This window comes from Suillus paluster, assembly GCF_016628075.1.
Source record: "Suillus paluster strain FC165 chromosome Unknown EDB91scaffold_130, whole genome shotgun sequence".
NCBI classification, from domain to species: Eukaryota; Fungi; Basidiomycota; class Agaricomycetes; order Boletales; family Suillaceae; genus Suillus; species Suillus paluster.
The window spans coordinates 20,611-46,198 of NW_024537690.1; the positions used below are offsets into that span (position 1 = coordinate 20,611).

Here is a 25,588-nt window from a genome sequence, read left to right on the forward strand (position 1 = left end):
GATGTAGACTACAACGACCTTGCCTTCCTTTAGATCTTGGAAGATTTGGTCCATCATAGTTTGGAAGGTAGCTGGGGAGTTCGTCATGCCGAAGTACATTACAACTGGTTCGTGATGTCCGAAGGGAGTTTTGAAGGCGGCCTTCCACTGATCTCCTTCTCTCATTCTGATATTATTATAGCCCCATCGAACGTCCATTTTCGAAAAAAGCTTCATGCCGGAGAGGCGATCGATAAGGTCCTGAGAGCGAGGGAGAGGGTATGCATTTCGGATGGTTTTTTCATTCAACCTCCAATAGTCCATGACAGGTCTGAGCTTTCCGTCCTTCTTAGCAACAAAGAAGAAAGGAGCTGCTACTGGAGATTCGCTATCTCTCAGTCATCCCAAATCATATTCCTGCTTCAACCACTTCTCACATGCGTCATTTTCAGCGGGGGATAAGGGATATGCCTTTGCATTGGGAGGAAGGTCATTAGGGTCCTTGAGGTCTACCTTGTGATCCCACTTCTTAGACTCGGGGAATCGAGTAGACTCTTCTTCGGAGAAGACCTTAAGATAATCATGGAGCCAGTCCGGCACCATTTCTTCTACGGGCTTCTTTTCCTTCTTCTTCTCCTCCTGCTGCGCTAACTCTGATGCTACAGAGCTTTTGTACCTGATCCACACGTTCCGTGACGAATCCTCATCCTCAACCTCCTCGATCTGCACCTTCTGACCAACAGTAGTAGCAAGGTCCGATTGTTCTTCATCCTCAAGCCCAGCAGGTATAGTACCCATATGTCCGTACATTTTAGAGCTGAGGCTGTTCGACTGAACCCGATGATGGATAGAGGCTTCCTCAATATCCTCATCTTCGTCATCTTCTGTCGGTATCAAATTGGGCAACACCAAAGGGATTGAAGAGTTCATGGCTTTTCTCTTCTTCGCCTTAGTCTTTTTGTCCTTGACCTTGGCTTCTTGACATTTAACCGGGCAACGGTCTAATGCCACCTTCCCTGCATTCCAATCGATACTGGGGTTGTGGAATCGTGGCCAATCTATCCCAATGATGACATCATCAGATCCTAGGTCTGTGACCAGAAAGGCTACTTCTTCCTCATGATCCCCTATGGTAAGCTTCAAGTCTGCGTAATGCGTAATTGGTCCGGCGGAATTATCTGCTTCGTCAATGTTATGGATCGACATTGGTCGTAACAACTGCTTAATCTGAACTTGATTTTTTTCTATGAATTTTTTGCTGAGGAAAAGGTTCGTTGCTCCACAATCCACTAGAGCCTTGACAGCTGCTTTCTTATGTTTCCCTTCCAACGTAACTGGCAAGTAGAAATGGTCTCGTTTATTCCCAGAACAAACTTCTGATACTTCTGCAAACATAATTGCCGAGTCACCGAGAATGGAAAAACAATTTCTCTGATCTAAGTCTGCAGTCAACTTCGATCTCCCTAAAAACCCTTTTGTTCCTCTTTCTTTGCTGGGTTATACATGGTAGAGAGACAGATGCGCTCGTTCACAATGCGGTTAATATCTTCCAGGGTGAGTGCTTTCACCGCTGGAACTTCTTCCACCTTGCCGGCATGGACAGCTGGTCCTTTGCCCTTTGGGTCAAGCGGCTTTCCTGTGCAGTTACAGGCCATATGCCCTTCTTCTCTGCAGCGATAGCAAATGAATTTTGCTCCCTGTTGTCCTTGAGGCCGGGGTCTGCCTCCTGCTCTGGTTGCATCTACGTCCATAGTGTTTCCTCCCTGCAACGTGGTCTTGGGTGCTCCAGCTGGTGCGGGTGGAACAGTGGAGCCTCGCCAAGGTTGTCGTTGAGCGAAGCTCATCTTCCTTTCGTTGTCAAGCTCTTCGAGGTTCTGTCCGACTAGGAGCGCCTCCCTGATTAATCCCTCCAGGGTATCTTTCCTGTTGGGATGGATGTTGGCCAGGTAGTTTTTGACTCGCTGGTCCAATCCATGGTGGAGTTTGCGCATTAGCTCGTAGTCGGAGAAATGACAGAAGGCAAGCTTCTGACGGAAGAGGGAGATATATTCTCCGATGGTACGATTGCCTTGTCGGAGAGTTTCCAACTCTCTTGCTGCCTTCTCCTCCTTGTTGACGACGGTCCACATGACCTTCATGTCTTTGACGATGCTGTCGTAGGACCCAGGGTGGCCGCTGAGCGCCATGGGTGTGATACTCTCTGCCCACTTGGCTGCTGCTCCGCGACAAAAGGAAACAAGACAGGTGCATTTCTGCTGCTCTGTTGCTCCTGGGTAACCTGTGAAATAGATGGCAAGCTGGGTGAGGAAGGTGTCGATGTCAATGGAGTTCTTATCCCCTGTGAAGTCCATTGGTTTCGCCATCTTGATATCAGAGCCTGAAGTCCCAGATATAGCACCTGGAATCTTCGTTGTAGATGAGTTCTGCAAAACCGTGATGTGGCACTCTGCCTCCGTCAAGGAGTTCTCCAGATCCCTTGTCCTGATCTTCAGATAGTCGATCTCGTTGTCCGCATGCACTAGACCTGCCTGCAGCTCGTCGATCTCCTTCTGCAGACTGTCTATGAACTGTCTGGTGTACTCTCTTTCTGTTATGACGACGGCGTTGATTGTGTGCGAAATGTCCTGATGGGTGATGATACTCGACCCAGGCCCGGAGATGCCGAAGGGTGCAGAAGGGCCTGCGGTTGGGGTGGTGGATGATTCTGCAGGTGGTGGGCCCAATGGGTTCCTCCATCCTTGCGGGGCCGGAGAGTGTATTACTCCCCTTGGTGGAGTCGCTACTCTTGGTACAGCTGGGGGAGCGTCTGTCACTTCCGTATCCTCGGAAACGACGATCCCAGTTTCTCCTAGATTCTCGGACATGGAAGAATCTACAAGAGGAATCCAAACAGGAAACAGTGTGGAGTGCGAGTTCTCTGGCTGCGACTAGATGGGATCTGTATGGCGGAGCCGTGATAACAGAGGTGCGAATGCAGTGCGTGTAGCAGTTCGTCAACCTAAAAAGAACTCAAGAGGAGTTCGCGAAAGACGCGGTGAACTTCAGGTCTACTTTTAGCACCCTAAGTTCTTAGGTATTGTACTAGGGTTATAAGACCCGCGAGTGCCGTTCTGTTACATAGAAAGCAAGTAGGTAGTGTACAGTTGGCAGGGTTTTGGGCCAAACTGCAGACGTATGGAAACAGGACCTAAAGTCACTGATCCTTATGAACTGGCGGCTCATGTAAGACGAGGGCCTGGTCCACTTCTACTTAAAAGACTAACGTAAAGAAATTGAGATAGAGAAACACGTTGGGGAAATGATGATTGAACAAAAAATGTGATCTGCAAGAATATTCTCAAGCAGAACAGCACAGTGAAGTTCATTGAGAATGGTGATGTCCAAGACAAAGTTCAAGTCAGAGTGGTAGAATAGACTTAACCTAATGTTATGACCCACGTTCACCAATAATGATGAAGGAGAGTTCACGACCACTAGGACTCGGTCTGAGATGATAACGAGCAACAGGATAGATTGAGTGTAAATGTCTAGGTCACTACAATAGTAGGAAACAAAGAGGTTAAGTCTAAGGAGCTCTTACACTAACTACCCTACTTTTATACATAACATTGAGTAGGAGTCTGAAAGAAATCAGCCAATGAAAAAAGAGTTGTACGATACTGCGGATGAGTAAGTATGACATCATGATATATAAGCGACTGAGTAAGATGGTTACTAAATAGAAACCCAAGATCTGACCGGTTCTTCTTTAGGAAGCGAGATTGTTCTAGCCTGTGGAGTAGGGGAGCCAATCGGAGAAGTAACGGGTGACATATGACGAGGAGTCACATGACCAGCTCGGGTACTGGAAGTAGCCGAAGGAAAACCGAGAAATGAAAAATGGTTCGTATTAGGAATTCGTGACAGATAGCAACAGCAGTAAAAAAATACAATAGCAGAGAACAGCAATGATGATACATAGCAAGGGGAACAATGACAGCAAACATCTCAGGTATCTCCAGATGCAGAACATTTACTGCCGCCCTGCATCATCTGGTGAAATTGAATCTTCAGGTGCCACATTTCTGCCTCCTTGTCAAGCGCTAAGGCCTGGGCCTCATGCACTTGGACATCCATCTTGTGAAGGTGAATTTCAGCGTCCTTAGTCTCCTGCTCTCATTGATGGCTGGCAACAGCTTGCATGGCCTCATGCACACATGCCTCACGAAGGTACTCGTATTTCTTTGTCTCCCGATGGTAGTCCTTCTTCATGTCGAGCTTCGCAAGGAAGTGTTCGTGCTTGAAGCTATGGTGTGATGCAACATCTGATTGAAGACTCTCGATCCTGTCGTTGCCCCTCTTGACTTGCTCCTGGATGTCCAATTTCACTTTGTTCTTCTTTGACCCTGTGCTCTTCAGTGGCAGCACTGATAGCGAGGTCTGGGAGGTTGGAGAAGTAGGAAAGTCTGTTGAAAAAGTATTGTGAGTTGTCGATGAAGGTGTCAACAAGCTGCGAGTCATCCCTGGTTATAATGATGCAATAGACGATGATCTGCATCGTGGCCGGAAGGCCCCTGAGTGCCAAACACTGCATGGCTGTTGTAGAAAGGCATTGCTGACTTCTGGGAAACTGCAAAAGGGGTGGGGGGGTCAGGAGGAGGAGACGGTGAAGATGCAAGTTGTCATTTCTTCCCAGCAACCTTTGGAGGGCTATTGAGGTCAAAAATAGGGTACAGGGTATCAGTATCCATGTGGTCTTCATCCAAGTGGTATAGTGGAAGGAATGGGAGCAGCAGGAGGAGCAGAAGGAATGGGAGCAGCAGCAGGGGCAGAAGGAACAGGAGCAGCGGGTGCTAGCAGGCAAGGATCAATTTGTGGATCAGTGAATGGATGGCTAGGAGGAGCAATATGAGGGGGAGGGGGCTGAGCCCTGGTGGCACCCCTGGTATGTGCAGAGGGACCAGCCCTGCCATGCAGATGCACTAGCCTGTACATGTCACCTGATGTGGTCAATGCCAGGCTTGGACGACATAGTTTTTGCTGCAAAGGAGGGGTTTGAGTGCCAGATGGCGTCAAGTTCCTTGTACCATGGAAATTCATGACAGACTTCTTCTAAAAATTTGAATTAGTCAAACCTCTAAATGAATCAATAAGAACACTCACCTTGTAGGTTTTTAGTAGAGGCATCATCAAGAGGGACTACACCAGTGCCAGTTATGCTAAACTTAGCCTTAAGGGGCTTGTATTTGTTTCAGCAACAACCCTCAACATGTGGATTGCATTTGAAGCCTAGACACGAAGCACGAAGCTTGTTGGTACCATCAAAACCACACTCCTTGAGAATTTCAGCCATGCTTTTGAATGCACCAGCATGTTCATGGCCTTCCAAGAAATAAAAGGACTGTACAGTCCCATCGACAAACCAGCCATCTGCCATGCAATTTTTTTCCTTGAGTACCTTTCCATTAGGGCCATGAACAGGCTTTCTGTCATCTCCTATTACTCCTCTCTCAACTCCAAATGGCTGATTGCCAGGTTTTGTAGGAAACTTTGGCATGCTCCGGGCAGAAAGTGCATCATCTGCACATTTCAAGTGAGTGGTAGTATTATTAAAGATGAGGATGTGGTGGTCATGCGGGAAGTGTCAATCCAGAATGTCCATTGCCAGTGCAGTGTGATGAAGGATGGCTTCATTAGTGAAATAGCCATCATGGGATTTCCCCACCATAAAGAGAGTGTGTGTTGATTCTTTTCTGCAGCATGAGCACAGCCACCCGTAATCTGCTGACACAAAATCAGCAACCATCAATGAAGTCCCTTCTCCTTTGTGGCTGGGGCTTTGCATTTTCTTTCTCATGCACCCAATACACCTTCTGACGGTCATTAGCATAGAAGGTGGACTTGTCATGGAACCACAAGATAATATGCTGCATGTGTGAACAAGGCTCATCTGTAGCCTCTTCAAGCCCATCCTGCCATGCATGCATGTGGATCAATAGCTCTCCAATGCTTGGGAGAAATTTTGTCTGATGGTATGTAACAACATCATTCCTTTCATGTCCATCGATGTATTGCCCTGATGGCATCTTGGTCCAGTGGTAATCCATCATATGCATCCAACACTGAGCAGTTGCAAGGGAAATTGAGCTCTTGAGCTTGTATTTCTGCTGCACTTTACTTTGTGCAAGGTAGTCAACAACATCCTGTGCTCTCACATATTTTCCAATGTTTTGCAGGTGGTTGTGAATATCTTTTGTGAGGTCCCCTTTGTCAAGCAGTGACATGATCCAACTGCCATAAAGGTTAATTGGAAGGTCATCACAGTCCTCAATAAACGAATGAGTCCATTGATGAAGGTGTTGACTCGTATGTCCACCTTTCTGGTGAGCATGCACTGTGTAATCACAGGCTTCAGTCCAAGTGCAAGGCTGTTTTTGATCAACATGCATCCACAGGAACATACACATCATTTCAAGATGCTTGCAAAGAAGGTTGTCTCCATTGAATGGTACATGGCCTATTCCATCCTTCCAGTGCAGATTTAGAATTTTGATCAAATCTAAAAGGGCCTTCTGGCATGCAGGTATGGTGGGTGGACACCTGAGTGGCACCATCAATATTACTAATTAGTAATTATGTCAGGTACCTTATCCTGTTACTAAGTAGTAGAGCGTAGCTATGATCTACTACACCAGCAAATATACCAGCAAACCAGCAGTACCTTGGGGGACACTCACCTTCCTCGTTTCGGGCCGAATGTGACAGCCCGCCTAATGCCGAATCTTGTTCCCGGCTATTTCCCACTGTTGTCACCTCCTCTATATTGCGCCCACTGTCATCCGCTTAACGCCGGCAAGGCTCTGCTCGTCGTCTACGATGATGAGCTCAATATGCAGTCATTCTGCGCCCGATTTTCAACCATTTTTGTTCAGACCTTTTGCTACTGTTCAGCGCTAGTTGTCCCGCTGTTGTGCCCTCTGTATGTTATGTTTTTTATTTCATTTTTGTCATATAATCACACCTTCCTTAGCTCTTACACGTCTTCAACCATGAGTCTACTGCGCGCAGCGATAAGGTAACAGTGTGTGTGGTGAGTGTTGTTCCCACGCTTCCCTGCTCTCAATGCTCACTGCAGGTGCTTGACAATGACCTCTACAAAGCGGAAACACTTATCCACGATCCTGTGTGTGCGCCAGACACGTGTTCTGAATACTGGATCATCAAGGACCATGAAAGCATCCCTCTCTCAAGTCCGGAGAGACCATTTGGCCTTCGAAGAAGAGCAATGGGCAACCAAGATTCGTATGTTCAGCGCTAACATGAATACATGTATGGCATTAACATAGTGACTAGCCCGCGACAGCCGCTCCCTCTGTGTTTTGCTCCTCCTCGTCCTCACCCACCTCATCCTCATCCTCTGAGCTGTCAGTATCCCCAATTACAGCTGCACTTTTGGTGCTGCCAGTGACCTTTTTTTTTGTGGCTTTGCGTGGCTTGTAAACACACTCGCTGTTGTTTGCTCGTTCATGGTTATCTGCTATGCGCTGCTCCACTTGCTCTTGGGTAAGTTGAATCCACAAGCATCGTTCATTCACCAGCGCATCAAGGAGTGTTACCAGGTCTTCGCGACGGCCAATCTTGCCGGGGTTCTGAACCTTGCCGCATGTCCAGCCCTCAAGTGCAATGCCGTGCATCTCGACGATTTTCTGCTCGTAATTGTCATAATTCATCTTAATCTTCTTCTTCGACAGGTTGCATTTTCTCACGATGGCATCTTGGCGCGTGGACAGCATCAGTGACGATGTTTCGAATGACAAGTACATACTACTCACCGAGTCCCTCCTGAATGTTGGTGTGACATAAACTGATCAACTTGGTGGGAGATAAACGGTGTGTTGCATCAGCACGAGTATCTGTGGGAATTGAACACTGAACATTAAGTATTTATTAACTCCAGGTGACCTTGTACACTTACCAAAATTACCAGTCACCCAGGATTTGAACTTGAGCGCAAAACACTTTGGATCGAGATGCGAGATCTCCTTAATGAAGGACCGGGCTTTAGGTGTGTAGAATATCTTTGATTCATGAAAATGTTCAACGTCACCACGAACTGCGATGTAGAAGCCTTCAATGCCTGTTCGAGAAGTGATGTTCTCCCACTAACATTCATCCTTAGGTCAAACACAACCATAAAAGCTTGTGGTACGTACTTCGTTTGCCATGTTGTTGAACATCGCATCAACTTGTTTTTGCAGTGCTTTCGGATTCGAACGCACGATCTTGATGCGATTCTCACGTAAAGTATTAACTTCACGACAAAGCTTTTCCTTCTCAGATGCGGAGAGGCGACAATATCCGGCGGTGAGCTCTCGTCCGTGCTCCGCAATGAACGCTGTAAGTTTCAATTGCTGTCCCACAGGAAGCGCTGTAGTAAGGTATTAGTTTTTTTTTGTCGACGAAGAAGAAACACGCTAATACCTTGGTTCGCTTCATTCAGCTTTTGACTCGTGAAGGCATTCCATGCATTAGGCTTTCGGCGCTTGCGCAGGCCTCTATCATTGTGCAACTGGAGCCGAGTCCACTTGATGCTCCTGACTCGCAGCATTGTAAGTGTCGAAGTCATTGCAAGGTATTGTCTCCTCACCGTTTGTATTTTTCTGAAATAACTGCAGCTTCCTCCTGATATGCTTCCCGTGCCTCGTCAATGGCATTCGAGAGGCCAACAGCCTTTTGTGCAACGGTTGGCCTTCTGTGTCACGGTGAGTTTCGACCTGAATCTGTTTGATTTTCGGTGTGATGCTAATAACCATTATATGAAAATGGACAGATGAAGACTGGGATGGTGAATGAGCCACAAAATAAATTGAAGGCGAGGGACAGTAGGTTTATAATATTTTGCCACAGGGCAGATCTTCGACTCATCAAAAGTATATATTATGGTATGGACAGATCACTCAAATTTTGTATATATGTATATGTCAGCATTTTAAAACTTCAGTATTACATCCCTACCTAACCTAAGTCTGGCCTCGTCACAGCATAAACATATTCCTCCCCTGCTGCAACAGAGTCAGTGTATGATGGTGGTGTGTCATCACCAGCCAGCCTTCGATCTCTTCCACTCAAGAGTGGGTGAAATGCACCCAACCCAAACTGTCCGATGACATCGGAATATTGAGTTTGTGGGAAAGGAATAACACGAACAACACTTGTCGTAAAACTTGGGGGATTAGCCCTACTAGTAGTTTCAGAAGAACCCGGGGTTGCATGGTGAACAGCATTGCGCTCCATAACTGATGCGTCGGAGGCAGTAACAGCGGAGCCCTCCAAGTCCTTAAAAAAATTACTGTCAGTGACGTACACTGAGGTCCGTGAAATCAAATACCGTAGTCATCAGTTGTCCAATATTCGGCTCAACATCTTGGAGACTGGTTGACATGACTTGTGATTGTACCGGTAGTTTGAACGGAGACGAGTTTGGGGTACTAGACAGATCCGATACAGTGGAAATCGAACCTAAGAAAAGATATAGTGCGTGAATGTTAATGGGAGCTGTCACTCACTAATACTTGCTGCGGGACTGCTAGAATGCTCACGGCTGACAAAAGACTTCAAAGGTATGGTGAGAGAGGTTGTAATATAAGTAGTTTGACAATACTTACATTGTCGACACATGGAGGAACCTCAGCAGAAGGTACAGGCTTCTGGCGGACAGCAGTAGGAGCAAGAATAAACTCCCTCGCGGGTTGTGCCTGCTCTGTTGGATTGTGAGGGCGTGCTCGTGCTCCACGCGAACTCGTGGTCACGGGTTGTGCCTGCTCCATTGGATTGTGAGGGTGTGCTCGTGCTCCACACGAACTCGTAGTCACGGGTTGTGCCTGCTCTGTTGGATTATGAGGGCGTGCTCGTGCTCCACGCGAACTTGTGGTGGCTGTTGTTCTACTGGCAGGTGTGGGTGCGAGAATAAAATCTCGAGCTGGAGGAGGGCGAATAGGTGATGACGGCGGGGGAAATTCGAGCGAGGCATGGCTTCCAAGTTGAAATATATTATCGGCTTTGTAGGACAAGCATCAGAAATAAGACAAGACACAGGAAACAAGGCGACTTACTGTATGATTTAACCTTCACACCATGGGTGCGCACTGGTTTATTTCATCTCTTAAAAACCTTCTTCGAAATTTGGTGCGCTACTTGAGAAGTGAACATGTCATGCATTAACGAAATCGCTTGGGATACTTGTGTATTGATGAGTTTCTGTGAATCAGTGATATTCAAGCAGGGGGACTGTCGAGTATTGACGAGCACTGCCGGTGAGTTTCAACTGAACATCGGCTCGATTAGAAAATGAGTAGCGTGCTTCAAATGTAACGAAAATTGAATGCTGCGGTGGGGAATAAGTTTTGGAGACTGAAGCGATCAAGGGATGTTCATACTGTGGTATTCATGCTTACAGCAAGATCTAGCCATGAAAATCTTTCCATATGACGTGCTGCAGGTGTACTATTAGCGAATGTGCCCTTCAAGGCCCAAGTTTCAGTCTGGGTAGTTGGGAGGATATGAGCAAAGGTGAGGCAGCAGCTTTTTGCTTAGCAAATTTCTCTGTAATTGGTGTCAGTGCTGTACACAATCAATTGAGTAGATCCGATTAACTGATCACAAAGACCATGTATGATCCTGAGATGTAGTGACTTAGCATGTAGTACATGACCTTCGTCTTGTTTGAAAGTGCCAGTGGTTCAATGACAAGGCCAATGAGGATGTGATGGCATGATGCATGAAAGTGTATCTACACTTCGTTGCTGATCAATCAATGATTCAATCAATCCAATGGCTGTAGCACTGAATCCCAAGGGGTTGGTCACACGTCTTGAAGTCGACTCGCTTGTTCTGAGAGTTAATGTTGTTAGATATTGTACTTATATATGTCGTCTCTGAGTAGGATGTGTTCTTGTATATGTCGTCTCTCAGCGTGATGTAGTGGCTCGGTCTTACAGCTGGACATATATTACACCGAGTCATATCATTGCCATAGATTTCGATTCTAATTCTACTCGGACATACATGCATCGAGGCGACTAGCCTCATCACAAAGAGTATCATCCTCATCTGCAAGAATCACCGAGGATCCGTCCAAGTCACCCAACACCAATTCAACACCATCTCCATCCCTCCCGTCTCTCCTTTCTTCGCCCACACGAACAAGACCATTGTATCCTGGGAGATCATAGATTGCTCCGAGTCTGGTGCGGTGAATGTTATTCACCCGACGACATTCCTCAAATCGCCACTGAATCTCGTATGCAAGGGCAGGATGAGTCTCTGAGAGTGACCGTGCAACTGACAACAGATGTGTGTCTTCGTCATCAACCCATGTATGAAGCTGTGCTGCTTCGACATTCAAGCGAGTGATCTCCTCACGTGCACGCACCACTTTAAAATATTTTGCAGCAACTTCACGATTAGCTTTTGAAGCCCAAGGCTTGGAGAGGAGGTCTCGGCGAGAATGCTTCAGTAAGTCAAATTCCCCCAGCCACGCATAAGATGCGATATCATGGTATTCGAGAGTTGGTCTGGGTGGGTTTTGCAAAGGTGCGAGGCTGTTGTACTTGTCCAATGCCACACATATTGCTGCAGATCGTCAAGCTATAGCATTTGAGATGTGTTGATGTAATTTGTAGCCTGTTATCGAAGCGTGAATAAGTACTAGATCACTGTGCGCAAAATACTCACCAGTCCCTGCAAGATTGGCTTTGGCTAACTCAAATAGCCTCTTGACCACTAACCCTTCAAGGTACTCGACAACACGGATGAAGCGACGATTCGTCAAGGAGTTGAGCGCATGTTTATATTCGCCTTGTTCTCGAGTCCAACACTCAGTGATGCCCATTCGACGCTCAAGGTCATCAACAGCATTCATCTCCAGTACTAACCTACGGTATGCTGAGCTGCGCTCAGCCTCCCAAGCTCTTGCAACGGCTTGCATGCTCTTGCAAAGCCCTTGGGTGGGCGTGAAATCCACTGGAGTATAGGACAGGAACTGGACAGATGTGACACGCCCATACACAGCCCTGAAGAGATCTCTTAGTTAAACTTAGTTTGACGTGGGTAAATAATTCAAAAACTTACTCTGCGCTCGCCAAGGACTCAAGGGCTTCGACGTATGTCATTTTCTCAACATCTTCTTCAGTCTCAATAGTGAGGGTCTGCAAGTACTCTAATTCCTCGGTGTTCCATTTCTCAAAATCCGTGTCAGTCAGCCCAAGCTGTGCTTTGAGCTCTTCAACTGCAGGCGATAGCTCATTGATGATATGGAGGGCCTGCTTGTAGTTGTTGTAGATGAATTTGCCTATGAAAATGTTATCGACTGTAAGGCGTCTCGACTCAAGCAAAACACCCACTGAGTTCAGAGTATTTGTCTAAGTCCCATTGGTCAAAATGTAGTTCGATGAATTGTAGCCAATGAAAGTAAGACGCGTGACGAATAATGGGCGCAACTGCATTGGAACCAGAGAAGATTCGTTCGCACGTTTCTAAGTCCTCGATGCCAAGACCCTTTTGATAGAGCGGATGATATTGAATTTGACATTGGCGATTGTGAGCATGGCCAGTGAAACGAGTTGACAAGGAAGCGATGGTGGTTAGCACTGGCCTTTAATGATATTGAACTTGCTGCGACAGTTTTGCTATACGAGCATCCAATATCATACCCTGTGGCGCCATTCGAGCCGTAGACATTGAGAATCTTGCTTGTGGTTGCTAGTGCATACTTCGCGCTAGAAGAAAAATTAGAACAACGTACACTTGAGTATGAAATGTTTATGGCATACAGTTCTCCGCTCTTACGCATCTCCACCAAGGTCTGTACTATGCCGTGACGACAAGCACTGACAAAAATTCCTGTCTGATCAAAGACGCTGACGGTGTTCTTGCTGATGGTATTTGCCGTTTTCCAATTCTCTGTGCAGGCAGAGTCATCACTGGCAGCTGTGGGAGTGACATCGGCAGCTATGCGAGTGCCTGGGCGCAGGCGAACATCGTCCTTGAAGAATTCCACTTCGGAAGGTGGGATCAAATACTCTGATGGGAAAACACGTTCATCGGCGTGGCCAGAGCCATCAACTCGCTTTAATGAATTGTTCCCGTCCATGCTGTCAAGCCGAGCAGGGTCAAGGGGTTCTTCGTTATCTTGCTAAATGAAAAAAAAAAATTAGAGTGCGTGCATGAGAAGAACATGTTGATATTACATACCTTATAGCTGCATGGTGGACAAGCATTTAACATCCGCCAGTTCAAACTATCGTGTCCGAGTGCCTGGTTGACAAGAGCCTTGACATGACGCAAGACATCGAGGTAGGCATCAAAGGCGATCGCAAATTGATCACGGAATGATTGAAAGTACGTGCGCTGCAATAACATTAGTAGGGTGCGGTGGGGTAACTTATTTACAAACTTTATGGAGAGCACAAAGGACTTTGACCATGGCTTGCACGCTAAAGGAAGACTTGCGGCAGTGGATTTGATGATAGAGTTCGAGACATTTGAGAGAGATAGCGGTGGTAGGTTGTTGTGGGGAACAACCTAGGAAGCCAGCCTTGATTAGAGAAACATTGGCGAGCTCGTCTGGTGCTTGGTGGATTGATTGAACAGCACAGAAACCTGTGAATAATTGTTTGTCAACGAGAAGGCAAATATACTTGACACTCACTCAATATACCAACACTTGTGACATGAAATGTAGACCCCGCCCTACCATCGATCCCACCAGTCACACTCTCGACACCACGGTGCTTCCACGAGAGGAAGGAGCCGACCAAGTCGGTCATTTGACCGGACCATGCAGCATGCATTGCTCGATTACGATGGAGACGGGAACGGGGTGCTCAACGACGATAATTTTTCATGCCTTGTAAACTAACATACAGTGAGAGAACTATTGAGATCAAAATAACTCAACTCACCAAATGATGACCTGTGCGCGCGTTGCACTGAGAGCTGGGTCATCTTGTCCCACAGCCCCCACCTTTGAGTGTGCAGCCTGGTCGCCAGCATTGCTTTCGGTCTCCTCATCATCGTCTGAGTCAGCGCCATTTGGATGATGGTGGTCGTAGTCCCAGTTACCAAAGTCAGTGGAAGGTGCTGCAGGATCCCCAGTGGATGCTCGTCCAACTTCAAGGGCAGCTTCAGCAAGCAGTTGTCGGGTTTTAGCTGTCAATTCTACATGTATTCGTGTTAGAACTGGATGATACATGTAAGTATGGGAGAACGTACAAATGTTTGTTGCACGTTGCTCTTCTTCGAAGGCCAAACGGTCTCTCCGGACTTGAGTGAGGGATGCTTTCGTAGTCCTTGATGATCCAGTGTCCAGAATACGTGTCTCGCGCACACGCGGGATCGTGGATAAGTGTTTCCGCTTTGTAGAGGTCATTGTCAAGCACCTGCAGTGAGCGTTGAGAGCAGGGAAGCGTGGGAACAACACTCACCACACACACTGTTACCTTATCGCTGCGCGCAGTAGACTCGTGGTTGAAGACGTGTAAGAGCTAAGGAAGGTGTGATTATATGACAAAAATGAAATAAAAAACATAACATACAGAGGGCACAACAGCGGGACAACTAGCGCTGAACAGTAGCAAAAGGTCTGAACAAAAACGGTTGAAAATCGGGCGCAGAATGACTGCATATTGAGCTCATCATCGTAGACGACGAGCAGAGCCTTGCCGGCGTTAAGCGGATGACAGTGGGCGCAATATAGAGGAGGTGACAACAGTGGGAAATAGCCAGGGAACAAGATTCGGCATTAGGCGGGCTGTCACATTCGGCCCGAAACGAGGAAGGTGAGTGTCCCCCAAGGTACTGCTGGTTTGCTGGTATATTTGCTGGTGTAGTAGATCATAGCTACGCTCTACTACTTAGTAACAGGGATAAGGTACCTGACATAATTACTAATTAGTAATATTGATGGTGCCACTCAGGTGGGGTGGAAGGTGCTCATGGCCTTCTCTTGGCTCACTGTCAAGAGTGTGGCTCTGTGGCTCTTCAGACTCAGAGTCTCCAAGTCCACATCATCAGCAGAGTCTTCATTGAGCTCATCAAATGCATCTTTAGAGGATGGTGGGGCCATGGGTGGGTGGCAATTCTCAACTGAACTACCCTCAGGCTCTTGCAGACTTGGAGACCCAGATTCAGCAGAATCCTGATCAGAAGATTCTCATCACTACTGCAGCTATTTCTGTCTATATGTAAGTACTCACTGCATTCTGTTTGTCATTGTCAATGATCTTCCTCTTCTTCTCAAGTGCTTTGATTAGATTGGCCTTCCTGGCCAAGTCTGTGCGGGTCCGTTTGCCCATTCCTGGCAACTTCAAATTGTTGCACATAACCTGGTTTGGTATGTTCAGACAATGTGCATAGCTTAGTCATCATTGAAGGTGTTCTTATTTCTCTCTTGTCAGACAAGCTGTTTGAACAGTGGGGGCATTGTCTGTATTGCTATGCCCGGAGACTGATTTTTGTTTAGTGTTGTGTAGCCTATGAAATATGCCAATGTCACGCTTTTCTCCCTCAAAATTGTTGCAGTGTGACTATTTACATCACATGATGTTGGTAGTGTTTGTATGAGCCCTATCTTACTTGCAATGGCTCACTCCTGGGAAATCTTTCGATAAATGAGGCCTGTTTCTTACTCTTCCACCTCACCTACACTACCTATTCTGAGTATTGCCTAGCTTTACCTAGCCTCCTTCTCTGTTTTTAGTCTGCTTATGAAGCAACATCCACACTGGATGCAGTTGTTCCTACCGGTTTTCAAAGCGCTCACACACATGGGCAAAACTAGTACTATTGTTATCACACATGATTTATCTCAAATTGAAGCTACTGATTTCGTTTACATTTTGAAAGAAGGATGTATTGTTGAACAAGGCTTTTGAGGTGACCTGGAAAATCCAAAGGTAGGGAGGAGAGCGAGATTTGCTCTATGGCAGCAGACCTCATCAGGAAAAATTACCACTGTGAATTAAGGGAAGTTTTCTGTAATACCCTAAGGTTTTTCATGATGTCACTGCTTACCAACCTCACGATTGTGTCCTCCATTCCACCTGCATGATCGATCTTCTACACCACAAACTAATGAAATGTGAGATTGTGCCATTTTCCAGAAACATTGAAAATGGATTTGTCAAGTGTGTCAAATATCAACATTTCAGTGTGTCAAAGTTGACCATAATGCTGGAGTGGGCTTTGCTGTATGCATACACTGGACTCTACAATGAAGTGATGATCTCCTACTGCTCCCGAGACTCTGTCTAACCCCCTGGCTGCACTCTAAACACTGCCAAACACCTCTGCACCCTGACCTCCTCCCTAGGGGTCCCCTACTCCAAGTGCCCCCCTTTAAAACAGTGATGACTGTGTCACGACCTCCTGCTTCTTCTACTCCCCATTGTCTTCCTCTTCATCTTTGTCCTCTTTGTCCTCTTCATCTTCTTCATACTCTCATTCTCTGCCCTTTATTTGATTTTCTTTGTTTATCTGCTGCTCTTCTTTGTCCTGTTCTTCCTCTTCCTCTTCTTGTGTTGTTTGTGCTTCTCTTTCTTTCTGCTCTTTTTCTAACTTTGTGCCTTCACTCAGGATGAACACTCTTAACCATCTTGCATGGAACTTGCCTGTTAGTGGTTCTCCTTGTGTGGTCTCTAAATGGTACAAGTTGCATAACCTTTCAGTGATGCAATGGGGAGGCAACCATTTCAGCAACAGTTTGTGTTTTGCTTTGAGTGTATTGTGTGCACTGCTATAATAAAATTGAACCAGTTGTCCTTTCATAAAGATCACTTCCCTTGGTGAATGCAATAATATGAGCTTGTGTCATATACCTGATCCGACTGCTCCACTTATTGATATCTGCTCCACCCAACATCATACTTCCCCCACTCTCCTACCACCTCCACTCCATCCACCCTCCACTCGTCCCAGTTGGCTCCTGCATCCACTCCTACAGCTCCGCTCGACTGCCTCGTTGGTTGCCTTCCACATCATCCATTCTACTGAAAAACTCCTTTCCCCATTTAGGTATATACTTTCCCCATTTACACATAGTACTTACTCCCCGGATCACCAGTACTTCCAATAGCCACTCAACTAACTGATCCAACACGTACATATTGATATCCACCCCGACTTATGTTTTTCACCTGTGTCTACTTACAAATTGTATACTTGGTACATAGCCTCATACCAAGGACTAACTAGTCACTGCCTCCTACATAGAAGTATATAAAAACATATCCTGTACTTAGCTACTCCCCAGTCTTAATATTACTTGTCTTCCCGCTGTCTCTACTAGTGGGAATTCTCCAGTAGGACTTTGCTCCCTCTCTGGACACAAGTTTACCTTGTTGTCGCCTCCGACCCTCCGCTCTGACTTAGAGCCACGCTCTAAGTATTCACTCTTACCTCTCCGACTCCACCAATCAATCCCCTTGCTCCCCTCCGTCCCAATAAACTTCCTCCACCTCCTCCACTCTGCTCCTAGTCGGATTACTGCTAGCAGCACTTACTTCCCAACCCACCAAAGTGGACCAAAGCAGTCCACTTGTCCTATTGTTGGACATTGTTGGATCCACTCCAAATTCGGGGCACGTACTCAACTAAGGACACAGTTCAAGAGCTGAAGCCAAGCCCCAACCCCTCTGCTTCCCTGTCCGAGCACAGTCTCTAACACTATCCATGAAAAATAAATAAAAACACATTACCTGACAGCCAAGGGAATACTTGGATTTCCTATCATAAAATGTTTCACCAAAATAGGCAGGTTTGGTGAAAAGATCCATAGTCAAGCCATCAATGGCTAGATAGCCACCCCTCCACTCCGGACAGGTTCGTGTCTCAGCAAACTGCCGAGCCAGCTCAGTATCCTCAGAGTTATCTTCTGGGAAGAAGATAAACTGATCATGCTCCTCGAGCAATGCAACCATCACTATGGTTAGTGCAATTGATGACTGACCTGACACTTACACCCTGCCCATTGTGCAACATCCTCAAGTGAAATGGCATTGTCATAGTGGCCTGCACAATTTAGAAAAATGGTCACCTGGATGGAGACTGGGAGCTGAGGATTGTTGGACTGGTTGTGGAAGATAGGATGATCAGAGATCTGGTCAAGGATATCATCAAATATTTCTGGATTGACACAGAGTTTCTGGTGAAACAAATGAGGGCAGGTGTTCCTCGTGGTGAACCAGCATATGTAGCTGAGGTGCTCGAGGAGGAGGCTGGTCAGGCTTGTGGAATATATGGGCCCTCTCAACCTCATCATGAAGAGCAGCAATAGTGTGCTGGAGCCAGGTCATAATGCACAGTGACATCATCTGAGTCATCCGAGTCATCAGATGTGTCACTGTAGCTGGAACTGAGGCCCAAAAGGTGGGACATTGGGGACACAGGGGACATAGGGGACATCAGGGACATTGAGGATATGGGGGATGGGGAGGCAAAAGTCAGATCTTCACCATCTGAAGTATAAAGTGAGTCTGAGTTGGTATCAGAGTCAGAGTCTGTGTCCTGGTCATCTAGGAGTATATTCAAATATTGTGAGTTGGCTAATGCCAATGAAGCCTGATCAATGGTATGAAGGAGGTCTTTACGTGTGAACTGATGAGGCATGGCTGTGACTTGGGAGGGGGGTATTTTCTTATCAGTACACCCAATATCCAACTGATTGGTCAGAGTTTAAATTGGAGTTTTAAATCTCCACCACAGTTAGCACCAGCTGGCATCTGTGTCCCTCAGACCTCCATGCATTCTGTAGCTCAAATCTTGCCCTCCCCTTGCACCTTCCCAGCACAATCCTGCAGGTGGATAGTGGGGAGGGATAATATGGCGCTGGATGGGAGGTTGAGGATGCAAATGTGAGTCATTTTTCTGCCCCTCTCACCACTGATTTTTGTTGCAGGGACTTGGGTCAGGCATGGCATTTCCTCCATTTACCAGCTATCAAGAAGCATTCTCCTCCCCATTACCGCCATCTATGTTTGCCACATTTACAGTGGCCCCTCCATGCATACCAGGGGTGCCACCAGGGCTCAGCCCCCCCCTCATGTTGCTCCTCCTAGCCATCCATCCACTGATTCACAAATTGATCCTCACCTGCTAGTACCTGCTGCTCCTGTTCCTTCTGCTCCTTCTGCTCCTCCCGCTGCTTCCACTCCTGCTTTTCCCACTGCTCCTGCTCTCGTGCCCTATTTTTGACCTCACCATCATGCATTTATTTTTCGTTTTTTCTCGCTCATTAAATACCTAGCTACATCTATATATTTTTGTGTAGATACATGCCTCATAATTTGACTAAGTGTTGTTTCCAAGTCCGCTCTGATGCCGCTGTGCCGTGTGTCTTTCTGGCTTTCTGGCCGAGTTTGTTGAAGACTTTAGCGAGCTTTTTGAAGCTTTAATGAGTTTGTTCAATGGTTTAAATTTTATCGTGAGTACTACTACTAAGTGCATCATCATTGGAACAAAGAGTCAATCCTGTTCTACAAATATGTACATAGCTAGGCAGAGAATGTACATTTTAATGATTTCGTTCGATTATTTATTCAACCAACTCAGTAATTCGACGAGCTCCCGGCGTTTTATCGAAGGGCACCCTCACTGACCACTGTAGCACCCAATTCTTGCCAGGCTTCGCTATTCGTAGCTCGCTGTACGCGACCAACTCAGAGCGATATATGATATCCTCTTCACGCCATCCCGTAGCATCCAATATGAGCTCCTTAAACTCGCCAGCTGTGAACCGAGTACCCTTTCCTTCTTCGTGCTTGTACTTCGCACCATCTGGTCCATTGGCCAACCCGACTTGACGACCCCACATAAGTCCACCAGGTTTAGCTAGAAAGGCCATTGACCGTATGAATGCTAGTTGCCCCTCAGTCTGGAAGAGATGTACGACATTTGCTGAGTGCACAAAATCGAACTTGCTTTCCAAACTGGCGTTGCGTTCACAGAATAGAGGATCAAGGGCATCGGTCTGCTTAAACTTGATGGAAGGTGTGTCCCCTTCGTTGTACATGAGACGCCCGATGTCAAAGAATCCTGAGCGTCATATTAATAAAGAATTTGTAAAAGACACGAAACTCACGGTTCTCGATATCGAGCCCCATGATGTCCTAGGGCATCTAAATAAGCATCTGAGCACACGATTCGACAAGTGAGCCGTACCAGTACTGGGAAACCATCCACGACCAACTTCCTTAGATCAGTTCCCATACAACATCCAAGATCAACCAAAGTCATTCTGTATGGACGTGAGCGGCGGGTCTCCTGCACCTCCTGATACTGGAAGTGATGATCAATTCTGGGCTCCGCAAAGATGCTTTCACGGATACAAGTATGTGGGGCAACCTAACACGAAGGTGAGTCTAGGCCAAAATACTTTCAAACGGTGCATTACCCTAATTCCCGTTCTCCGCGCACCACCTATTCTTTGAATGACAACAGCCGAGGACTCGTTGGAATCCTTCGAGAACTTCTTATGCAAACGCAGTGTGTCATCTAATCGTTTAAGGAATACCGAATCCGGTTCAAGGTCGACTTTATTGAATAAAATGCTGAAGAGCTGAGTATCGAACTGCTCGGGTGTGAGAGAGAAGCCTCCACCACCGAATGATGTTAGTTCTTTGTCTGGCTGCGCTTCAGAATCTGCTAAAAGAAAGATGAGCAACGCTCACCATTGACAGATGTCTCCATGACGCAAGGCCAATTATCCCACCCACAGAACCGTTTGAGTGAGCCTTTTAGGTCGTTATACAGCAAGATACCAACAGCACAGTTCAAGAAGAACGAATCGGGGTGCCGGGAGAAGTCCCTCGTCAAGAGCGCGCAGCATAACAGAGCGGCTGACAAAACGTTCCCGGCAGACTCCATCTGCTCTTCCAAATTCCAGGCAGTGTACTCGAGAAGAGGTTTAAGGGTATATTCCAACTTCATGAAACATATGACTTTGTCCAGATCACTCAGCGGTGCATCCAAGTCGATGCAAACCTTGCCGTCATCGATCCTCCACGAAACCGGAGCGCGTTCAGAAGTGGGGTCGGAGGATTTGGAAGTGATATCGTGATACATAACGGAGAAGAACCCGTCGAGGTAAAGCGGTTTCGCGAGATCTAAGAAAGGACTATGATGTCCGGCAGCTTCGTAGTCTATGAAATAAATCGCTGGATCCTGTTTCTTCGGCGAAATCATCACGTTTCCTCCGTGACTATCTCCTAGTCCCAAACAGGCCCACAGTTTTGGTAAAATTTGACCATGAGGATCGAGAATCCGTTCTGCCTTCCTGAAGGACTCCTGAAGCGGGGGATACTCCACGCCATCGATTTTCCAAGGAAGAGCAATGAAATCATCAAACTGTACTGCGTTGTCTCCGCTGAACCCGGGGGTGGTTGGGTAGTAATGTTTAGTGAATTTGACATCATTGTGAAGACGGTCGTAATAGAACTTGTGTATTGGAGAGTCTAGTCCTTCTGGAGCGTCGGCCAAGTCCTTGCCGACCGAGTACAGCGAGCCACATTCATACGCACGACGAATCTCGATATCCACAAACCAGCTAAGGGCATCTCGCGAAGACTTGAAAGAAAAATCTTCACAATTCCTCGTCATCGCATATTCAAGACGGAAGTCATTCAAGGTTTTCCCAGGAATTCTGGTCATAACAAGTGAATTGAGATCGGCATTGTATGCCAAGAGATTTTGAAGCATGCCAGGGGAGATATGAGTGCTTAGCACAGTCAGCATCTTGCGCTCCCATTTTATGGAAGCCGCCGATGACACTTTGACGAAGGCATTTGTCCATTCAGTACCGCCTTTTGTCCTAATATGCGTGAAGTATGATTGTGAATTCGAAGAGAAGGGGCTGGAGATCGTCAGCTCCTCTTTTTTCTCGGAAGTAAACTCGAATTCTCCGGAACCTAGGTCCGGTGGGTTGGTGACAACGGGGATAAGGGGAGTGTTGTCATTCGATTGGATGAAAGTAGGAGGGACTTCAAATAGGAATCGGTTATAGGGTCCTTGTATGTCATTATGTTCACCCAGAACCAACAATGTTCCCGATATCTGGATAGAGGTTTCGTCATCGGCCTCGGAATCCGACTTTTGCGAGACACCTGCGCCGAGACAAATTAACCGACTCATCTCATTCTCCAAATTTTTGCGAAGAGTAGGATAATACGTCTCCGACTTATAGATAGATTTGATTACTTCGTCTAGAGCGTCGGGATTAAGGAGAGGGTCTTGACCAAGCCACTTCACTAGAAGTCGACTACGTGGGGGATCGAGAAATCGGTGAGAGGAGGTGTGGAATAGCAGAACCGATGTGAGGAGCAAATCGCAGGTGACTCCCAAGACTGCATACCGAAGAGACTTTGTCGTTGTCGATGGGTTCTTCAACAGGAAGATATCTCGATCTTGTAATATGGATAAACCCCCTGCTGCACGCCGAGGTTGATGAACCAGGGCCGTCCATCCCAATCTCGGATGGAAACGAGGACAGCAAGGCACGTTTCGGAATGAAGCAACCTTGATGAGATGTGGGGCAGGATCGTTCAAGGCCTGAAGGATGTGATCCAGACTCCAGAGTTTGATAGTACGTTTAGAACCATCCGCAGCGCGACCAGAGAAGCGTATAACATCCCAGGCGTCTTCTTCCACATCGTTATCAACGAGATCCTGTGGGTAATTAGCGGATACGAATGGAAGGCAGCAGGAAGTAATCACCGTCCAGGAATCTCCTGGGGCTTCTTCGTTCACTATATGAAGGAGGGAACAGAGACTTGCGCGAAGCTTGTCATTGACGACAAGTCTCTCGATGTTGCTTCTGGATTGAAGGATGCCTAAACCATCCCAGTCTCTATCGACCTCTTCAGGGAATGATTGAACTTGAAGGCAGTGTGCTCTGCTACCTCCGAGGAGAATAGCGAGGAAACCAAGGCTAGTTGGATCGATAGAGGAGTTTAGGTAAGGCATGTACGTCGTCTGATGGGAGCTTGTGGGGGGAGTGGGGGTTCAATCGTTCACAGTCGGAAGTAAATTTCAACTCCGACTCGTTGAGTTCACATAACCCCTAGCGACAGCAGAGTGTGAGCACGCTGCCTCTGGAAGGACCACTTAATTATTTGCGGGAGGTCGCAACAGGGGTCTAGTGGTGCCCTCACGCTATCTGATTTTGAGTTGGTCATTCAAACGGATCACGATTTGTCTTAGATTCCCACAATTTTCGCTACCGACATGCCGTGGTCATGTCATATGCCATGTGCCAATCAATAACTCTGGCATACTAGTAATTTTTGTATGTGTTCAACATCACAAGTTTCCAATTCCTATTGTATGCTCTAAAGTACATTGTTCTAACCCATGCAGGCTCTCAATGCTTTCAACTTGTTCAATTTGGCCTCTTGCTGTGCCTGTTCTGTCTCCCGCTCAGCTAGCATGAGAGTCTTTGTCTTGGAATAGCCTGCCTCTTTCCCAGTCCAGATGAGCTCGCAGACGGAGTATGAGACGTCGTCTGCTGGAGATTTCGGCGTCTGTGCGACCAATTGTGATCCATGTGTCCGCCAAATCGAGCTGACTCTTCCAAATCCTGTTATCTAGGTCGAGTCTGGCCTCACGCGCACTCTCCTTCAGACAGCTGCTGATTATTGAGGCGCCAGTCCTGATCCAGAAGCTTTTTATCATCGTGAGGCACATTATCCACCAGTAGATCATCGGTCTTGAGGCGCTCCATCTCCAGAAGCCGTGCACGGGTTTGTGCACGGGTTCCACGGCAGACTGCTAATGCTGGTACCTCCGGTCTTTGTCTCCTCAGCTAATGCAGGTGAGAACTTGTTGCTTGACTAAATCCAGCTACGTACTTGCCTTCTCTGCAAATGGCAACTTCCTCGCCATTGGCTGCAAGGACCACCATATATACACATGGGATGTCTCTGCTATTGTCAGAGAAACCAGCCTCGGTCACCTTCTGATAGACAATGTAAGCTTGCATACATTTCATCCCCAATAACATTGACAACGAGTCCTTTCAGGTGGTATGTTGCATCTGGTGACCTGGTCTCTTCGACAGCCTTACTCACTGGTTTTTTCATCACAGAACGCTGTCAACAAGCCATCCATAGATGTATGTTACGTATTCCTTGACACTTTGCATGAATTTGAGCATCTACATCCTAGGTTGATGCTACACGACGACGACGAGCCCCGGACATCGAAGATACTCGTTGCATACCCCAAGGGTTTTTTTACGATGCCGATGTGCGTGACCAATATCTATAATTTATCGGTTCCGCTTCAGCAGTCTGTTTTCAGTTCTCGACTTCGCGCCGTCCTCCATACCACTCCTATGGGCGACACACCGGTGCCCAACATCAATCTCTCCTCGGTCGCTTACCCTCATTCTGGCGCGACCGCCGCTCCCATCCACACGTGGAAAATGGGGACAGCGCCCAACCCCGATCCCGCCCTCTCAGCTAGGCTCGAAATTTCGTACGTGACGTGCTAGTACGCAGACGAGATAGATCACATATCGAGTTGCGAGAGCTACCAGTAGTCGAAGTCCCATGCACAGCGGGCAAGCCTGTACGTTATTTTGTTCCTTACCGCTTCTTTATCACTGACTCATTTTCACGCAGAGGGACTATCACGCGAGGAAGAAGACAGCTGCCCGCTCCTCTCGACCTCCCAATTCTCATACAGTGCAACAACACAACGGAGCAACTCAGAGCCAACCCTTATCGTCGCAGCCGCAGCCTGCTGCCTGCTGCGGTCATGACATCCACGACACTTCCACCAGCCACTCGCACCTCGATAGGAACAACCTCGCGTCCTTATCTCACTATAAGAGACGTTGGGTGGCGCGTTCGTTTTATGGTTTGGGTTTGTTGCATGTCTGTCGAGCACACCGATGTTCAGCATTAGGGAAGCAACATACTTCAGGGCTTCATGGTCATTTTCTGTTGTCTCGTCTACTTAGTATTTTTCCATGGCTCACCTGCACTCCATCATTGGCTCCGCTACAGTTTCAAAATTCTTGTTTATTGCCCTACGCTCCATAGGGCATGGCTACACTTCTTTCATTGTATTGCAGTACACGACACCTCTCAGTTCTTCAGGAGCTTGACTCAGTGCGGTTCGGGTAGCATCCTACTTGTCTCGGTTCATTGCATCTGCAAATGGCAAATCACACCAGGCTACACGTACCTATAACGCCGATCACAGAAGAGATCAGCCCCACTGAGAGTGTTCCAAGGAACGGAAGTTCAACATGTGGAATACCACGTACATGGTCATCGATTTAATATTGAAACATAAGGGAGCAGCGCATAGTGAATCAGGTGAATCATGTTTAAATCAACTTGATCGACGTTGATCGACGTTGTTCAACAGTTGTCGATTAGCAGTGTGCTCCTCGACCCGCACTACTCCACACGGTACTAGTTTGGTGTGACTTGTCTTCCTATCTACCGTGCGGAATCCTGAAATGACAGCGGTCAGAATAACTTTACTCGGCTCCACGCTTAAATATTGGTATGTATTTGATTTCTGAATCGTCGAAGGCCTGGGTTCATTCATCCCATATTCGATAGTGTTT

The 25,588-nt window shown here is 47.0% G+C and overlaps 6 protein-coding genes across 6 annotated transcripts; all 6 read right to left on the reverse strand.

Moving 5' to 3' along the window:
• Positions 1 to 4,716: 4,716 nt before the first annotated feature.
• EDB91DRAFT_1255187 (uncharacterized protein) lies at positions 4,717 to 5,145 on the reverse strand (the record flags this gene model as incomplete). Its single annotated transcript, XM_041323936.1, has 2 exons — positions 4,717 to 5,070; positions 5,122 to 5,145. 2 exons carry the CDS (start codon positions 5,143 to 5,145, stop codon positions 4,717 to 4,719), a joined length of 378 nt encoding a protein of 125 aa, XP_041170500.1.
• An 824-nt stretch (positions 5,146 to 5,969) lies between these two features.
• On the reverse strand, positions 5,970 to 6,419 carry EDB91DRAFT_1010424 (uncharacterized protein; the record flags this gene model as incomplete). The annotated part of the gene is made up of 1 exon (XM_041312406.1): positions 5,970 to 6,419. A coding segment is annotated over one exon (450 nt), but the record flags the coding sequence as incomplete, so codon positions are not given.
• A 1,209-nt stretch (positions 6,420 to 7,628) lies between these two features.
• Positions 7,629 to 8,551, reverse strand: EDB91DRAFT_1023471 (uncharacterized protein; the record flags this gene model as incomplete). Its single annotated transcript, XM_041312601.1, has 5 exons — positions 7,629 to 7,732; positions 7,791 to 7,871; positions 7,943 to 8,120; positions 8,145 to 8,386; positions 8,440 to 8,551. Coding segments are annotated over 5 exons (717 nt in total), but the record flags the coding sequence as incomplete, so codon positions are not given.
• Positions 8,552 to 8,973: 422 nt separating this feature from the next.
• EDB91DRAFT_1087432 (uncharacterized protein) lies at positions 8,974 to 9,785 on the reverse strand (the record flags this gene model as incomplete). The annotated part of the gene is made up of 4 exons (XM_041316211.1): positions 8,974 to 9,294; positions 9,323 to 9,477; positions 9,525 to 9,570; positions 9,624 to 9,785. The coding sequence occupies 4 exons, from the start codon at positions 9,783 to 9,785 to the stop codon at positions 8,974 to 8,976; spliced, it is 684 nt and encodes a 227-aa protein (XP_041170503.1).
• Positions 9,786 to 11,008: 1,223 nt separating this feature from the next.
• Positions 11,009 to 13,377, reverse strand: EDB91DRAFT_1239971 (uncharacterized protein; the record flags this gene model as incomplete). The annotated part of the gene is made up of 9 exons (XM_041321932.1): positions 11,009 to 11,145; positions 11,167 to 11,589; positions 11,692 to 11,958; positions 11,981 to 12,039; positions 12,088 to 12,307; positions 12,360 to 12,513; positions 12,584 to 12,734; positions 12,789 to 13,150; positions 13,210 to 13,377. The coding sequence occupies 9 exons, from the start codon at positions 13,375 to 13,377 to the stop codon at positions 11,009 to 11,011; spliced, it is 1,941 nt and encodes a 646-aa protein (XP_041170504.1).
• Positions 13,378 to 19,916: 6,539 nt separating this feature from the next.
• EDB91DRAFT_140289 (uncharacterized protein) lies at positions 19,917 to 23,197 on the reverse strand. Its single transcript, XM_041326199.1, has 5 exons — positions 22,723 to 23,197; positions 20,682 to 22,674; positions 20,405 to 20,634; positions 20,173 to 20,355; positions 19,917 to 20,120 (listed from the first exon to the last, which is right to left on the reverse strand). Exons 1-5 carry the CDS (start codon positions 22,969 to 22,971, stop codon positions 20,037 to 20,039), a joined length of 2,739 nt encoding a protein of 912 aa, XP_041170505.1. The 5' UTR covers positions 22,972 to 23,197; the 3' UTR covers positions 19,917 to 20,036.
• Between the last annotated feature and the right edge of the window lie 2,391 nt (positions 23,198 to 25,588).

Bases quoted from the DNA above. Each gene is read 5' to 3' on its own strand.
- EDB91DRAFT_140289 (XM_041326199.1), bottom strand. From the start codon at position 22,971: ATGCCTTACCTAAACTCCTCTATCGATCCAACTAGCCTTGGTTTCCTC. The intron at 20,635-20,681 runs GTGAGCGTTGCT...AAGCGCAGCCAG, and splicing joins CATGGAGACATCTGTCAATG to ACAAAGAACTAACATCATTC. The intron at 20,121-20,172 runs GTACGGCTCACT...TAGATGCCCTAG, and splicing joins TGGATGGTTTCCCAGTACTG to GACATCATGGGGCTCGATAT.